The sequence below is a fragment of the Aspergillus brunneoviolaceus genome, assembly GCF_003184695.1.
Source record: "Aspergillus brunneoviolaceus CBS 621.78 unplaced genomic scaffold BO95scaffold_12, whole genome shotgun sequence".
NCBI lineage: Eukaryota > Fungi > Ascomycota > Eurotiomycetes > Eurotiales > Aspergillaceae > Aspergillus > Aspergillus brunneoviolaceus.
Genome location: NW_020290742.1, coordinates 366,701 through 382,348, shown reverse-complemented (window position 1 = coordinate 382,348; position 15,648 = coordinate 366,701). Strand labels below are relative to the sequence as shown.

Genomic DNA, 15,648 nt, shown 5'->3' with positions numbered 1-15,648 from the left:
CACCGGGCTACGCAGCTAAACTGATGCATGATGGAGAAAAGGGACTAAGTTAATAGAGTATAGTCATAGCAATAGCAATACCGTTATAGAATTATAGGATGCAGAAGTGGCCAGAACATAGAATGGCGTCATACCATTACCTCACTTGAAAATGATTGTTGTTGCACCGGAGCACAGGAGAGCTGAAAGGCAGCACGACAACCGGAGGGTCACGTGGTCGGAGTCGAAGCGGCCAGAAGAATCGCGGAGCATCGCAGAGCATGGCGGAACCCACTCGGCCGGTCCGGCCGATTCTCGCAACTTCCAAGGCCACTCCGCTGGCTGCTGGCTGCCTCAGGCACCTTCCAGAGCCATCTAGAGCTGTCGAGTGCACGAGTGCAACACCCATCCATGGATCATCCACCCCTGCAGGTGGCATCATCAACATCCTCAATCATGGCTGTCGAAAGGTATAAAGGCCCCCTTGAGCTCCGGTCAAGTCACTCTTCATCAGATCAGAATCAATCAAGCACTCAACGAGAACAACAACTTCTCTAATCCTCTCCAACTACCACCACTACCACTACAACGCGCTCTTCTACAAACTCTTTTCTACATCTACTACCAACTACTACAACCACCATGTCTCTCTTCCGCAGCATCCCTTCCGCTGGTGAATTCGGCCCTCTCTTCCGTCTCCTGGACGACTATGACCTCCACCGCTCCGGCCAGGGCGCCAGCTCCTCCACCACCACCACCGCCCGCTCTTTCGCGCCTCGCTTCGACGTCCGCGAGACCGCAGAGGGCTACCACCTCGACGGCGAGCTGCCCGGCATTGCCCAGAAGGACGTCGACATTGAGTTCTCCGACCCCCAGACTCTCGTGATCAAGGGTCGCACCGAACGCGAGTACCACAACTTCGACGAGAGCGAGGAGGGCCAGCAGGGCCAGCAGGGCCAGCAGGAGACCACCACCCAGGAGAACAAGGACAAGGATAAGGCCACCGAAAGCACGGAGGTCTCCAAGACCGGCGACAAGCAGGTCGGCAAGAACCACAAGAACAAGCCGCACTTCTGGGTCAGCGAGCGCTCCATCGGCGAGTTCCACCGCACCTTCAGCTTCCCCACCCGCGTCGACCAGGACAGTGTCAAGGCCAGCCTGAAGAACGGCATCCTCTCCATCTTCGTGCCCAAGGCCGCCAAGCCCACTTCCAAGAAGATCACCATTGAGTAAGTGGGGGGGCACCAGATGAGCTGAGCGAGGCGAGGCGAGACGCGACGCGACGCGATGAGAATTTGTGACCGGTTGAAGTTTTAGCATAGCGATCGAATTTGTGGCTTTCACCTTGTTTTGTGTTTTTCTTCTTGAGCTGGTTGATTGAGAAGATGGTTGTGCTTTCATTCCTTCTGATGTCTTCTGTTGAGCACTGGGTGTCATTCCTTACGATACTGTTCGCTAATAGTTAATCCAATCTGTTACCTATTATCTTGTCTTCCTTACTGGTAGACTGTAGCCCTCCCGTGGATGAAGTAAGTTTAAAACAATTGGCCTCGAGTAGGAAGATAATGCCTATACGGTTTCGCACGACCGAGGGTGTATCGCCAGCAGCCAGAGCTAAATTGGCATCATTCTTTGTTCTATGATCCTTGATTACAGATAATCAGGTGTACCTCATCCGCTTCCTCGATGGTCTAACGGTCATGATTTCCGCTTGTCAATCCCGTCCGGGAACAAGCGCGGGAGACCTGGGTTCGACTCCCAGTCGGGGAGATCTCTTTTTGGTTTTTGTTTTTTTGTTTTTCTTTGTAAGTCCTTCTTTTCAGTACATCTTCTTTGCTCTTTTGTGTCAATAATTATGGGAAATTGTCCTCCCATTTTCAACTACCTCTTCTCTAGGTAGGTTCGCATCCCCCGCCAGTATTGCGACCGTTTCCGCCCAGACCATCTGCCGGTTGGACGATACTGTATATATGTGGTTCTGTCCCAACCCTAGCATCTTGCGTCCTGGTCAACTCGCCCTCCTACGCTTGTTACCACATTACTAGGTACTCCAACCTGGGAGGTGATCCTTTCACGCGGTATCGAAACCCACAATGACCATGCGTCAGGCAACCACAAATATGATGCACGGGCTGTAGCGCAGCGGTAGCGCGTTAATCACGTGACCTACATGTTCCGGTCGCAGCGGACCGGCATCGATGCCTGAGGCACCACGTTCGGCACCCAGTACTTTTTTACTGTTGCGCTTGACAGAATATGCTGGTTCTCTAGCACGGAATTAATACCGACCATGCTCTCACTCACCAGACCGATCGAAAGCGTTAGATCCGTATACAAGTAGACGCGGCGCGGCGCAGATCCAGGCCTTAATTGATCTACAGCATCCCCGCATGAATGACTTCGACCAATCTACCTACTACGGTAGTACCCACGTACTACTGGGTCCCCTCACCATAATCAATGCCAGCACATTCTACCAAATACCAAGAACCAGCCGTACAAGCAAGCAAAGCACCAGTAGATTCTAGCCGCAGTATACAATACATCTCCGACATCGCACCAAGTTCATCACCGAGCAAGAACCTCAGCCCTAACGACTGGAGTAGCCAATGCTGGTGGAGCAAGAAAGGTAAAGTCAAACGATCAAAAGCATCAAACCAATCCAGCATAGCAAATCAAATAGGGAATCAACCATTATTTCATCCTAAGCCCGCCCACAGGCGGAATTACCCGTGACATCCACCATTTTCCGTCGAGAAGACTGACGACGAGCCTATGCGCTCAGGGTGCACTTGGAGGCGGCATTGACCCAGCCGGTGAGCCGGTTGGCAACATCGGTGGCGTAGCAGGCGGTGCCGACGCCGACGTTCAGGTTGGAGGCGTCGGAGATGGAGCCCGAGTTGTACAGGCGGGCGGCGCGGTAGAAGCCGGAGACGTCCGTCTTGCCCTGCTGGTCGATCAGGCTGGCGAGTCCGTCGCCGGCGGCGGTTCCGATGGCTGTGTTAGGGGAAGAAATTAGTGTCTGCGCTGAAATGAGATTCGGGGGTTGAAAGGGGGCACTCACCCCCATCGCGAACCATCTGGAGGATCTCGTTCTTCGGGCACGGGTTCTGGACCACCCCGTTGTCGTTGCAAGTGCCGGCGCCGTCATGATCCTGCATGAGGCCCGGGTTGCGGACGCCGTAGTTGGTGGTGTGCACGCGGACGCAGCCCTTGGATTCCTGCATGATGATGGCCAGGATGAACCGGTGGTCGAGGTGGGACTCCTTGGCCACCTGCTGGATCGCGTCGTACAGGTTCTGGGTCTCGTTGGCCGAGTTGTTGGGCACGCCGAACTGGGTGCACGACTCCATGATGGTGGGCTTGTTGGCCTTCCACATGTCGTCGAAGGAGACCCAGCTGGACTGGGCGGGCCAGCCGTCGGCGACGCTGCCGTCTCCGGTGTGGAAGGTGTAGACATCCTGTCCCGCTCCGCTGCCGTCGCTGTCCTTGAGCGCGGTTACGGCCAGGCTGCTGACGCTGACCACGGCATTGGTGGCGCGGGTGGCCAGGTTCTTGGTCCGACTGCCCATGGGGACAGCGGCGGAGAGGCCGACCAGAGTGGCGGCGGCAAGAAGGAAGTTGTTGAACTGCATGTTGATGAAGGTACTGTTTTGGTTATAGGGTTATAGGGTTATGAAAGAATAACAGACAGAATCAAGGATGTGATAGAGAGAGAGAGAGAGAGAGAGAGTGTGTGTGTGTGTAAATGAACGAAGGAATGTGATGGGACTAGTCAATAGTCTCCAAAAGCAACGAATAAGGAATGACGATGTCGTGAACGACTAGAATCTGCAAGCTTGCACTGCAAGTTGACGAGGGAATGAGGATGATGAGAATGAAGATGCATCTTGAGGGGTAGCGGACGAGGTCTTTATACGCCCGTCGTTGTGAAGAAAAAAAAGGCCCATCGTTGCAGGAGGAAGCGAGTCCAACAGGAAAGTCTATTCGCTGCCACAGTGGGCACCAGGGAGTTCGTTCCTGCGGCCCCTGTGCGGTGCCTGTTGGATGTACCTGTGGAGTTGAAAGGCCCAGACACACGCAGGAACTAAGAACTAAAATGCAAAAACGCTCTATCACGTTTGTTGGATGGAGTGGGCAGACTACTTAGTAGGAGAAGGTACGGACTGTGATGGGGACAATGGACTTTTCCCAATGGGAGTTGAACATGTTCTTGTCGGGGGATTTTGTGCTGGAACGCCCCCAGTCAGCACCAATCAGCAGCCATCGGACCCCCCGCACGGATGCAACCGAGGCCGATCTGGAGTTTCCATTGGTTCGTGGCCATCAGCCCGGTTCAGATCCCTGCATCCAATCAGAGCCCTGAACCGGGCGATCCTGGTTAGTGGACTAAGCCTTACTGGGACTAGTCGCCGGAAGTGACACCCGTTTCAGACTGTCGGGTTCAACTTTGAGCCTTCAGCTCCCCTTGTTCTTCCGTCTATTCCCATCTGTTCCCCTCTTTTCTTCAAGGAGTTCAAGGATGTATCCTCGTGTCTGCACTTAACACCTCACCTACCTTCATGGCAAGGTATATTCCAAGATACAGACAAGGAATTTGCCTACCACCAGTGCCCCAGTGCCCCGATGACCTCATGAGTTTTCTCCGGCCAAGTGAGCTGGCTGGTGGGTGGGTCAACCACCGTGCGTTGTAGCTAAGGCAGGATGGGGTCGGTTTCAGGTGTCTTTCTTCGGTGAACCTCGGGGCTCCGGTTTCAGATTCATTCCAATTCCCAACCCACTTCCGAATCAAAGACTCGACCGAGTCGACCTCAAGTCTCTTAGTCATACCCTACCTACTAACTAACTAGCTTGCTTTGTCCAGGGGCCGGATTGGAAGACAAACGTCCGCTCATCCGCCCGCCCGCCCACCGGGCTGTTGGCATCTGCAGTCTGAAGAATGCCCGGTCATGTCATGCATGCATTCAATGAGGTTGTGTTGTGTCTCTCTGCCTCTCTGCTGAAACATGCGACATCTGTTGGCGAACTTGGTGAACTTGGTGAACTCGGTGAACTTGGTGGTCTTCTCCAGTCCCGCAGACTAATGAACATGGTTCCTTGGCTACCTGCCCCTATGATCGCCCCTTTCTCCTGGACCATACTATTCTGATCTCCATAACCAGTTCGCGATGACTTTGAGCATCGGTGGTAACAGTTGGCCATTCCGCCCCCCGCTGTCTTTGCGGCCACTCGGAGAGTGACTCTCCAACACTACACCACCACGTACTCGCCATGTCAGCACAACACGGCCCCCATGAGAAGCTCTCACCCTGCCATCCAGCTGCTGAGGACTCACTACCCCGCGTTGGGTGGCGGAGGGAATCCCACGGCTTGGTTGAGCCATAATACGCTTACTCTCCTGCCTTCTCCGGCCATCTTGGCACCATCCGACTCCTGATTCAGTCACCAAAATAGCGACAGGGGAATGATTCCAGATTGGATCTTTTTTTATACCCTCTGACCCTTTGCAAAGAATCGACCGAGACATTAGCACAATTTTAATCTTGCAGAATAAGGGTCACTGCTCTGCGAGTCATGTTGGCGTTCGGTTTCTGTTGGCAATCTCGCCCGTCAGAACTCGACCAAAATAGCAATACCATTGTAGGTGAAAACAGCCTTCCCATGCTTTACCCTCGCGCTGCATTGACTGATCAACACTGGTTGCAATCAAGGTCTATAGTGACGGGAAAGCTGGGCCACCAATAAGCCCATTCAGCGGGACCACTGGTAATGTACAATGCTGCCATGGGCAATTTACCCCTGGAGAAGCGAGACTTACGACTGGGGTGTAGCTCCGACCGTCCAACAAGAGCATTTGTGGCCGATTGCGCTGCGCCTCATCCTTGACTCTATTTTCGCGGGCCGAAACCAGTGGTGAGACATGCAAGACTTTCCAATGTCTTGACAGCACGGCCGTGGGAGAGGCCCCATGCTCGACTACATCTGTGCACGCACATTCGGGACCTGCGTTTTTTTTCTCTCACTTGTCCGAATCTCTTTCAGGACTGGGGAGACCGTGGTGCAGACACGCATAAGATAATACTGATGAGAACCTCCTTGTCACCAACAGTTTCCGTGCACGATGATAGCCATCTCGCCCCATGCATATTGACACGTCGTCTTACAACCTGCTGCTGATTGTCACGGCGTTCTGTCAGTCACTACTCCTCTTATGGCCTCTTCCCTAGCACCAACGCCCCGTCAGCAGAGAGCTACGATATTGCCGGGCAAACTGAGCTTGAGCACCGGTGGTTCAGTGAAGAATCCGCAGGAAGTGAGCATCTGTCACAATCGAATCTGACTCAGAGCGATGAGCGAGACGTGATGACCGACTTGGCCCCGATAACCCTATCCGAGGCCTTTTTCGCCGGACACATCCAGTGCACACATGATAAGGCACACATTAGAAGGAGCATGCAACGCCTCAAAGTGCTACTCAACCCCTAGTCCCCTGCCTGGATCTTAAGTAGGTAAGCTTCAAGTGCCTCCTGCGACCGTAGGTCTGAAAGGACGTTACATCGACATATACTGCGCATATCGACCTTTACATATCAGTTCCTCTGTCCCGAAGGCCTCTTGGATGTCGAAATCTGGCAGGCATATCATAACAACACCAGCAGATGGCTCCCCTGTGCCCCCTCCAGCGAGAGCCGTGTCCCGCACAAACCGTTTCTACCCCAGCGTCACCCGTCATTCTCGCGACTCCCCACCAGCCGCCGCACATACAGCAGAGCGTCCCCAATCCACCGCGCTCGCTCCTCGCCAACCCGATCCCTCACGCCCGGATTCCGCTGCAACGCGCCGACCACCACACTGAGAGGCCACACAATCGCCAGCCCCCGCATCGCTTCCCCCTCCCCGGCTCCGCGACCACCACCGACGCCCCCCACCCCCGCAGTCGTTGGCCCCACGATCGCATTCGTACTGCGGGATATATGGCCTACCATCTCTGTGATGACCTCCAGAGCACCCCCCCGGTGGTCTCGCAGCCATACCCCAGACTGGTCGGGATCTCGCTCCGCAATCCACCGCCGACATCGGAGCAGATTCTGGGCCAGCAGGATCCGCACCGCGAACCCGAAGGTCCGGGGGATCGCCCGCCAGCTAGACTCGTAGACGTAGACGCGCCGCGGCGCGCCGGGCCACTGGAGTAGAGGGTGGTCTTGGGGGGTGGCGGGGCGGTCGTAGAAGTGGAAAGCGGGCGGAAGGTGGGATTCCCACTCTTGAAGGTCGCAGTCGGCTTGCAGGAGTGTGGTGATCATTTCCTCGATGGGGAGGATGGCGGGATTGGAGATGGTGCGTGGCTTCTCGTGGGCTTGCATCCAGCTGTCCAGATCGGCCTGCCACTGCGCGAGATGATACATCGTCCGGAACAGTCGCGCGGCGGGAAGGCGGGGATCGAGAACTCCCCTCCACAGGTGCAAGGGGAGCTGGGGTCGGGAGCGCGCGTTCAGGCAGTTCACTATCATCAGCAAGTACATGAACTTCAGCAGTCGAGGATCAATGCTTTCCTCTTCTGTTGTACTTGATCTTTGGGGGTTTTGTTGCTGCTGCTGCTGCTGCTGCTGCTGGATGAGCGAGATGGCACCGTGTTGATGTGCCTGCCAGGATCGATGCTGCTGCTCTTTGCCTCCACTGCCTGCCCCAATTGCGCTGCTGGGCAGGATGGTCTCGAAGAGCCCCATCAGCGAGACGGAGACGATCACATCCGTGCCGGGGACGCCGTTTCGGGTCTGCAGCTGCGACCGGATGAGGCCGATGGCCTTGGAGTACTCGGTGCGCGCGAGGATCTCCAGCTGCGGGATCTGCCGCTGCCGTTGCTGCTGCTGGCGCGCGTGGTGGGCCAGGGCCAGGGCTCGAATGGCCTGCGCCGAGGCTGGGTTTCCGGCTGGGTGTCGGTGGAGCATGGGCAGCATCTGGAAGAATTCCAGCCAGGGGTTGGCAACGGCGACCGTGCATCCAAAGTCGCGGTAGAAGGTGGCTAATGCGTGGTGCTGGAGATCGTCGTCGCCATGGGGTGGACTAGGGCTTGGACTCGACACTGCAGTGGCCCTCTGGCGCCACAACGAGACGGCGCGCACTGCCGCCTTGGTGTTCTCGTTGCGGAAATCGATCTCCAGTGGGTCGGGGTAGTGACAGCTGATGCTTTGGCGAGTACATCGGGCGCATCGCGGGTGATCTTCGCTGCACTGCGGTACATTGCTTGTTAGGCCATGTCAATCGGGTCGAGGGGTCGTGCTGAGCTTAGGTAGTTACCTTGACTTTGGATTTACGGCATGCAAGACAGCCTTTACTTCTACGGCTGCGACTCATGGTGTTGGTGTCTTTGTCGCTCTGCATGAAGGTGAACTGAGGATGGTGAGGGCTCGGTCAGTCAATGGTGGTAGAGTCTACAGAATGTGGAAAAAGTCCCGAGGCGTGGGCATGAAACACTGCCACGTGGGAGGGATGCGTTTTAGGGTTCTAGTCTGCAGCTCAAATCTGCAGGGAGCCCTTGTTTATGAGTTTCTGAAGAAGGGTGTCGGCGATTTTGATGCTGCGTCTTGCGGCTGACAGCCTCATGGAGTGTGCAAGGCTGTGGAGGTGGGCCCTGAGGTGGGCCCTGAGGTGGGCCCTGAGGTGGGCCCTAATTGTCTTCCTGCTGAAGCTTAGATGATCATTTCCAGAGACTTCTCGCGCCTCCTGCCGCAAACTGCCTAGTGTCAGTGGAAGTACAGTGGAGATACGTGTTTGCGGCTGTGTCGAAAACCAATCATGAGATGAAGGAATCTATACTTGCTCCTCTTATAAAATCCCGTCTCGCCTCGCTTGCCGCATATGGACTAGCGCCACAACAGGCTATGCAAGATGCTATGAAGCAGGATGCTAGTATGCTGGTGGATTGCACTCCTTCACGGCCACACCGACGTTTGTTGTGTCAAAATGCTTAGACGATCAGTTTCTCTGAAGAATATAAAGGCTTGCTGCACATGGGTAGAAAAGAACCACTCCTGACAATTGTGTCATATCAAACCCAGCATCGGGGATTCCGTCGTGCAGCCGTGCTCGATCACTTCAATATTTCTCTAGAAATGGGCATCTTTCACCACGACAGCAGCAGCCATGCAAATCACACATGTCCCACAGAGTCGCTCTCAGAAGGCAGGTCATCCCATTTGGTGCCGAAAGACGGGACTAACTGTGGACAACAGTGGCCTCCCAGCCATTCCTACACAACATGTCATTCCATACCTTCAACATGATCCTATCCGGGGCTTGCACGGCATTCACTTGTCTGACGATTCTCACATTAATGTTCCTGCATGCAACACATCTGAGCAAACCCAAGGAGCAGCTCAAGTATGTTGTCCTTCGCCTTCACCTTGACAGTCCGTGCACTAACAGATCTCAGGATCATGCGGATCTCCACTCTGCTCCCCTTGTACTCCATCTTCTCTCTGCTCGGAATCTGCTTCCCCGAGATGTATGTGTATCTGGAGCCCTGGCTCGACGTGTTCCAGTCCGTCGCGCTGGGCATTTTCTACCTGCTGATGCTGGAGTTCCTGGCGCCGTCCATCTCCCGCGAGAACATGTTCTTCGCCCCGTTGGCCATTCCACCCAGTGGAAGTGAGTCTCCCGCCGAGAGTCTGAGCTGGTATCGAGTGAGTCCTATTCTCCATCTTCCGGAACGTGACGGGTGCTAACACACTGCAGAAAACATGGATCGCCATCTTCCAATACCCGGCCGTCGCGCTGTTAGCATCCCTCGTAACCGACATCACCCAAGCCGCCGGGGTCTACTGCATGGAAAGCAGCAAGCCCTACTTTGCGCACCTTTGGGTAGGTCCCCCCCTGTCTTTATATCGCCAGTGATCATCAGTCTAACCCAAAAAAGATCACAATCTTCCTCAACCTGTCCCTCGTATCGGCCGTGTTTGCGGTGCTCAAATTCTACAAGAGCTTCAAGGTCCAGCTGAAAAACCACCAGCCTCTCGTCAAGCTGCTCGCCTTCAAGCTGATTGTCGGCTTGTCTTTCCTCGAACGGGTACGCTCGTCCAGCTCTTTCACCCATGCACTTCGTTGTAGATGTGGGAGTCAAGCGAGACTAAAAGAAAACTGCCATAGATAATCTTCTTCGCGCTGGGAGCGACAGACGTCCTCAAGCCCAATGCGCAACTCACCTACGCCGACGTGAACATCGGTATTCCCACGATGGTGATCTGCATCCAGATGGTGCCTTTCGCCCTGTTCTTCCACTACGCGTACTCCGTCCGGCCGTATGTCATCCGCAGGACGTTGCCGACACTCGAGGCGAGTTCGAACCCCGCCTATGAGGCGGTGACGGAGTTGCGGTATCGCGGGGGACCGCTGGGGGTCCGGGCCTGGGTGGCGATGCTGGATGTGAGGGAGATTGCGGGTGCGATTCGGTTCGCGTTGACGATGGCTCTGGGGGGTAAGGGAGTGGGGAGAGGGGAGGAACTGGATAAGCTTGGGGAGCGGTGAATTTCTGATTGTGCTTGGTTGTGATGCTTTTCTTTCCTTGGGTGTGGGTTGGTTATATGCCTGGATGGGACTGCTTCCTAATGCGGGATTTGGGATTCTTTTTGATTTGCTATATCGTTGGTTGGTAAGACGTCGATGAACGTTGGAGTAAAACTTCAGCTCCTTTCGAGACATTCATACTGTATTACACCCTGAGGTCTGGAACACTGTATTTGCATGATGACTCGCTCGTGGCACCAAAGAGAGCCCACAACAAGGCATTAGATCAATCCATCAGCTGCACTATACGTGTGAATGTGAAGCCTTGATTACCTAGCAGTAGTAAAGAGCTCCTTCTGAATGGAGGGGCTTGAGGGCAAACTCCTTAAAGCTGCATCGCCGTAAGCTGACATACAGTTCACCAGCAATGGGAGCCATGGCTGGACTTACTCATTTGAGCATTTGTATTGGTTCGGAGTCTGTCCCATCCCGTGAGCCTATTTGCGGACGATGTAATCACTCTGACGAAGACCATGGAGATGCTAGTGATACAATACCGACACATAACGTGGATTTGATCTGAGCTTCGTTGATCTTGAGACGGGGCTATGCGGGCTTTGCTTTCATGCTGGATGGAGATAAGCTATGTGATGGTTTACATTATAGTTCAGACAAGAAGCTTGTGAATATGTTAGGTAGTATTGCCCATCTCACAGGCGTCACTATAATAGGGACCGCATATAGGATTCCTTTTTTACCTACCACTTTATTCTAACCTCATCGTTCTCTCTGGGATACCTCAAAGATCTTAAGCTTAGGCCCTCTAGCATTCTTCTCAGGTCATACAAGTTCATTCCCTTATTCTCCTGAGCACAGTCATTTTGAACTCCTATTGAGCCTTGAAGTGAGCACAAAATCCTGGTTCTAGCACGACCTATATCGCTTAAGCACCACCTTATCATTGCCAGTGCGGTCTGCAGCCGAACTGCAACAACCTCACCCACCCGGAGTGGAATCCCCACCACCACGTCCTAGAATACACCTTCAGAGAACCCAGACTCACTCAGACAATCAGAAAGCCTCAGCCACCTGTCACTCCGACCTGACTATTCTCCATCATACACTATTCTCCACGTCTCTTACCAATCGGTAGCCACCTCAACCATGCCCTCTACCGCCATCCTCTTCGTCCCAGGCGCCTGGCACAGCCCCAGCTGCTTCAGCCAGGTCATCGACCTCCTGCAGTCCACGACGACCTACACGACCGACGCCGTCCACCTCCCCTCCGTCGGTCCCGAAAACCACCACTACCTCCGCGACTTCACCGAGGACGTCCAGCAGGTCCGCACCCAGATCCTCCGGCTCGCGGCCGCCGGCCACCGCGTCCTCGTGTTCGCGCACTCCTACGGCGGCGTCGTCGCCAGCGAGGCCATTCAGCACCTGGACTGGGAGACCCGCCGGAAAGCGAGCCTCCCCGGCGGCGTCTCGCATCTCTTCCTGTGCTGCTCCTTCCTCGTTCCCGAGGGCCGCTCGCTCCGCGACGCACTCGGCGGCCACGATGCCCCCTGGGTGGAGGTCTCGGCGGATCAGAGGGCGGCAATGCCTCGCAATCCGATCGGGGTGTTCTACCAGGACGTGCCGGAGGCGGCGGCGCGCGCGGCCGTGGCGGCGTTGAACCCGCACAGCTATCGCACGTTCTCTAGTGTTTGTCGCTTTGCGGCCTGGAAGGTCGTGCCCACCACGTACCTTTATTGTGAAAGGGATCGGGCGATCCCGGTGGAGGTGCAGAGGAGAATGGTGGAGGGGGTCGGGCAGGGGCGCGATATTCGGACGGAGACGCTGGATGCTGGGCATAGTCCGTTCCTGTCGCGGGTGGGGGAGGTGGTGGCTGCTGTATGCAGGGCTGCGGAGTTGTAGGGCTGAAAGGGGTGAAAAAGGGTGAAGGGGTTGAATCGGGGATTTGATGCATGCCTAGGTTGCTGAGGAAGGAATCTGTATCTTGGGGATAAGGTAAAGGGTGGCACTTGCGGATGGACTGGGGCTCAATAGCTTATCATGATCATGGCGAGGCTGACAGTCAAGGGTCATACTGTGGATATCATAGGGCAATGGAATTTGATTGCATCACGAAGAAGAAAGACCGCACTCGTGGCGATCCTCATCCACTCCAGACTGACCCCTACATGTCTATTCTGGTGTTTTGATCGATGCAGACGGCGTGTATGTTAGACAGCACCGGCCAGTCTCCCAAGCCAGTGGATTATCTGACAAGAAGGCAATGGAAAACATACTTCTGGGACAGTAACTCCGCCCCATCGGGTCGGACAGACCTTGGAGACTGTGCGACAGCCCCGGCAATCTAGCTGCAGTGAGACCAATTGGATAATAAGGTACTCCAACAGACTGCCGGAGGACGGTGTAACTCCGGGGTGGACGTGCTCTCGACATCATCAACATCATCATACGAAGATTGAGGGAATGAGGCAGTGATGTATGTACACATTTACGAGAGTATATAGAAGATTTGATGTACAGTCGGCGGACCTCACCAGCCAAGGTCAGGTCATGGACTTCTTCTAGCCCTACTTCCAACGAGAATGGAGTCGGCCGATCCCATTGTCTGAAGAGACGATAAGCAACTCATCCCACCCCGATATCAGATTAAGAGCCATTGGACAATCCGGACAAGATCCAAGTATAGCAGACTTGCAATGCACAGCGACAATGGAAGAAGGAGAGAAAGCTGAACTATAGGTTATAACCAACCACCGCCCACCCCAAGCTCGTATAGCAGGAGAGATGGCGGTCTCACGAGAGAACCACAATTCGCCGATCATGGCACCACTTCGGAACAACCAGAGAAGACTCTGTTTCTCCGAGGGTACTGGACGTTGGGGGGCAATCGAACATCCGGGTCCAACCATCAGCGGCGTTCGGCCAGCCCTTTCTCTCCCAAGGAATCGCTTCTTCCCCCGCAGCATGAAACTCAACGGCTCCAATGCAGCATTTCCCCTTCTTCTCGCCAGAATCAACCGGCCTACTCATTCCTCATCCGAGGCCAACCAAGCGAGAAAGGCATGGACACCTCCTCCCACTCGACGGAAATCGACCTCGACCTCGAGTCGCCCACCAGCGACGCCTTCGAAGTCCGCTGGGCCCCCGAGGACGCCCCCGCGAACCCGCATTGCCTTGCACCGCGGCGCAAATGGGCCATCGAGCTGCTCATCTGCTCTACCACCCTCTGCATCACCGTTACCAGCTCGTTGTACGTCAGCACCTACCACCAGATCATCGAGGAGTTGCGCTGCTCCCGCATCGTCGCCACCCTGGGGCTGAGCCTGTTCATCGGCGGGCTCGGCTGGGGGCCCCTGGTGCTCTCGCCGCTGTCGGAATTCTACGGGAGACGCCCGATCTTCCGCATCTCGCTGCCGCTGTTTGTCCTCTTCTTGATCCCCTGCGCGGTCGCCCGCAATATCGAGACGATGCTGGTGGCGCGGCTGTTGACCGGGTTGGCCGGGGCGGCTTTTACTAGTGTGGCGGGCGCGACGGTGGGGGATCTGTATACCCAGGAAAAATTGCATTTCCCGATGCTGGTGTATACCGCGTCGCCGTTGTGGGTTTGCCATCCTGATCGATGGGGAGGGGGAAGTTGTGGTTGAGGAAGGAAAGGTGACTGAGAGCTGATGGCGAAATGGCAGCACCGGATCGAGTTTCGGGCCTATGCTTGGGGGCTTGATCAATTCATTTGCGTCATGGTGAGTACTTTCCAGCCGGCTCGTGGACCAGGAGTCTGACCTGGATCTGTTCTCGAGTAAAGGCGCTGGTCGTTCTACACCCTCCTCATCTGGTCCTCCATCCAATGCCTCCTGGTCCTCTGCTTCGTGCCGGAGACCTACCACCCCGTCCTTCTCCGGCGCAAAGCTCGCCGTCTTCGCAAAGAAACTGGAGAGGAGCGATGGAAGGCGCCGATCGAGCGGTTGGACCGGTCGATCTCGATGGTGCGTGTTCCCCCGGTTTCTCCTTCAGTGTAGGGCTTGTTCTATCCAACGCGGCTAATCTTGCAGACCGTCCTCCGCTCGCTCTACCGCCCCTTTATGCTCCTCTTCCTTGAGCCCATGTGCCTGAATCTCTGTCTCCTCTCCGCCATTGCTCTGGGCATCCAATACCTGTTCTTCGGCTCGTTCAAGATCATCTTCGGCTCGGTCTACAATTGGGGGCTGTGGCAGTCCGGCCTGGCATTTGCGGGCATCACGGCGGGGATGGTTGCTGCGGTGGTTGCTGATCCTTGGTATGAGTCCTCGCCCTATTCTCAAGTGAGTGGTCTGATACCTTTGGTCGTAGGTGTCGCAGGTTGTATCTTCGGATGAACATCCTGCAGCAAATTGACGAGACGGACCCCGAGCGACGACTGCCACCGGCGGTGATTGGAGCGCCGTTGTTAACGGTGGGGTTGTTCTGGTTCGCTTGGACGGCGTGCGCTTTCCTGTCCCTTGTTTTTTTTCTTTTGTTTGTTGCAAGTGGTATGCCAGAGCAATCGTTGACTATGTAGTAGACTGCCTTCGGTGCATTGGGCGGTGCCCATCATTGGGAGCTCGTTGTTTGGAGCAGGGTAAAGTATCCCTCGAGCCTTAACCGAGGTTCTCCTTGTGGTGTAGGATCAGAGCTCCGCTGACAACCTTCATGCATACAGGATGATCCTAGTTTACGCGGGCGTCTTTACCTTCCTGGTGGATGCGTATCCCGTGTATGCTGCCAGTGCCCTGGGGGCCAACAGCTTCACGCGTAGCACCTTTGCGGCTGCGTTTCCTTTGTTCGGGTATCCGAGTAAGCTTGCCCATGATCCACAACGCTGCGCTGTTTAAGAAGCTAACAAGCGACCAGTGTACCACACGCTGGGCAACCAGTGGGCGACCTCCTTGCTGGCGTTTCTGAGTCTGGTGATGGCTCCATTTCCGTGAGTGGCATGCGCTGCAGCTGGTGTCCGGGGGCTGACTTTGGTGATGGCAGGTATATCTTCTTCCGATACGGGAAGAGAACCCGACGGAAGAGTCGGTTTGCCACGCGGAAGTAAGGGCTACAGCGGTAGGAGTTAAGCTACTCGTATAGACCGCTCCCAGTGAGGGTTTCGGGTCATCAATATAGAAGATATAGACAATTCTCAATTCATGA

At 55.2% G+C, this 15,648-nt stretch overlaps 6 protein-coding genes and 1 non-coding gene across 7 annotated transcripts; 5 read left to right on the top strand and 2 right to left on the bottom strand.

Annotated features, from left to right (window-relative positions):
• The first annotated feature begins 176 nt into the window (after positions 1 to 176).
• Positions 177 to 1,371, top strand: BO95DRAFT_383062 (Hsp20/alpha crystallin family protein). Its single transcript, XM_025583408.1, has one exon. The coding sequence runs from the start codon at positions 622 to 624 to the stop codon at positions 1,210 to 1,212; it is 591 nt and encodes a 196-aa protein (XP_025445409.1). The 5' UTR covers positions 177 to 621; the 3' UTR covers positions 1,213 to 1,371.
• A 288-nt stretch (positions 1,372 to 1,659) lies between these two features.
• Positions 1,660 to 1,749, top strand: BO95DRAFT_t72. Its single transcript has one exon. It is a non-coding gene; the product is annotated as a tRNA-Asp (tRNA).
• A 1,003-nt stretch (positions 1,750 to 2,752) lies between these two features.
• BO95DRAFT_355821 (uncharacterized protein) lies at positions 2,753 to 3,551 on the bottom strand (the record flags this gene model as incomplete). Its single annotated transcript, XM_025582268.1, has 2 exons — positions 2,753 to 2,976; positions 3,044 to 3,551. 2 exons carry the CDS (start codon positions 3,549 to 3,551, stop codon positions 2,753 to 2,755), a joined length of 732 nt encoding a protein of 243 aa, XP_025445408.1.
• Positions 3,552 to 6,701: 3,150 nt separating this feature from the next.
• Positions 6,702 to 8,331, bottom strand: BO95DRAFT_460739 (Zn(II)2Cys6 transcription factor; the record flags this gene model as incomplete). Its single annotated transcript, XM_025588767.1, has 2 exons — positions 6,702 to 8,207; positions 8,275 to 8,331. 2 exons carry the CDS (start codon positions 8,329 to 8,331, stop codon positions 6,702 to 6,704), a joined length of 1,563 nt encoding a protein of 520 aa, XP_025445407.1.
• Positions 8,332 to 9,089: 758 nt separating this feature from the next.
• Positions 9,090 to 10,500, top strand: BO95DRAFT_355892 (OSTA/TMEM184 family protein; the record flags this gene model as incomplete). Its single annotated transcript, XM_025582271.1, has 6 exons — positions 9,090 to 9,176; positions 9,221 to 9,357; positions 9,410 to 9,659; positions 9,712 to 9,837; positions 9,893 to 10,042; positions 10,123 to 10,500. The coding sequence occupies 6 exons, from the start codon at positions 9,090 to 9,092 to the stop codon at positions 10,498 to 10,500; spliced, it is 1,128 nt and encodes a 375-aa protein (XP_025445406.1).
• A 1,143-nt stretch (positions 10,501 to 11,643) lies between these two features.
• BO95DRAFT_460737 (alpha/beta fold hydrolase) lies at positions 11,644 to 12,396 on the top strand (the record flags this gene model as incomplete). The annotated part of the gene is made up of 1 exon (XM_025588766.1): positions 11,644 to 12,396. The coding sequence occupies one exon, from the start codon at positions 11,644 to 11,646 to the stop codon at positions 12,394 to 12,396; it is 753 nt and encodes a 250-aa protein (XP_025445405.1).
• A 918-nt stretch (positions 12,397 to 13,314) lies between these two features.
• On the top strand, positions 13,315 to 15,550 carry BO95DRAFT_450771 (MFS transporter; the record flags this gene model as incomplete). Its single annotated transcript, XM_025588035.1, has 10 exons — positions 13,315 to 13,360; positions 13,627 to 14,092; positions 14,178 to 14,234; positions 14,297 to 14,477; positions 14,544 to 14,767; positions 14,821 to 14,952; positions 15,032 to 15,088; positions 15,170 to 15,303; positions 15,361 to 15,433; positions 15,487 to 15,550. 10 exons carry the CDS (start codon positions 13,315 to 13,317, stop codon positions 15,548 to 15,550), a joined length of 1,434 nt encoding a protein of 477 aa, XP_025445404.1.
• Positions 15,551 to 15,648: the final 98 nt, after the last annotated feature.

Coding starts and splice junctions, on each gene's coding strand:
- BO95DRAFT_383062 (XM_025583408.1), top strand. CDS start 622: ATGTCTCTCTTCCGCAGCATCCCTTCCGCTGGTGAATTCGGCCCTCTC.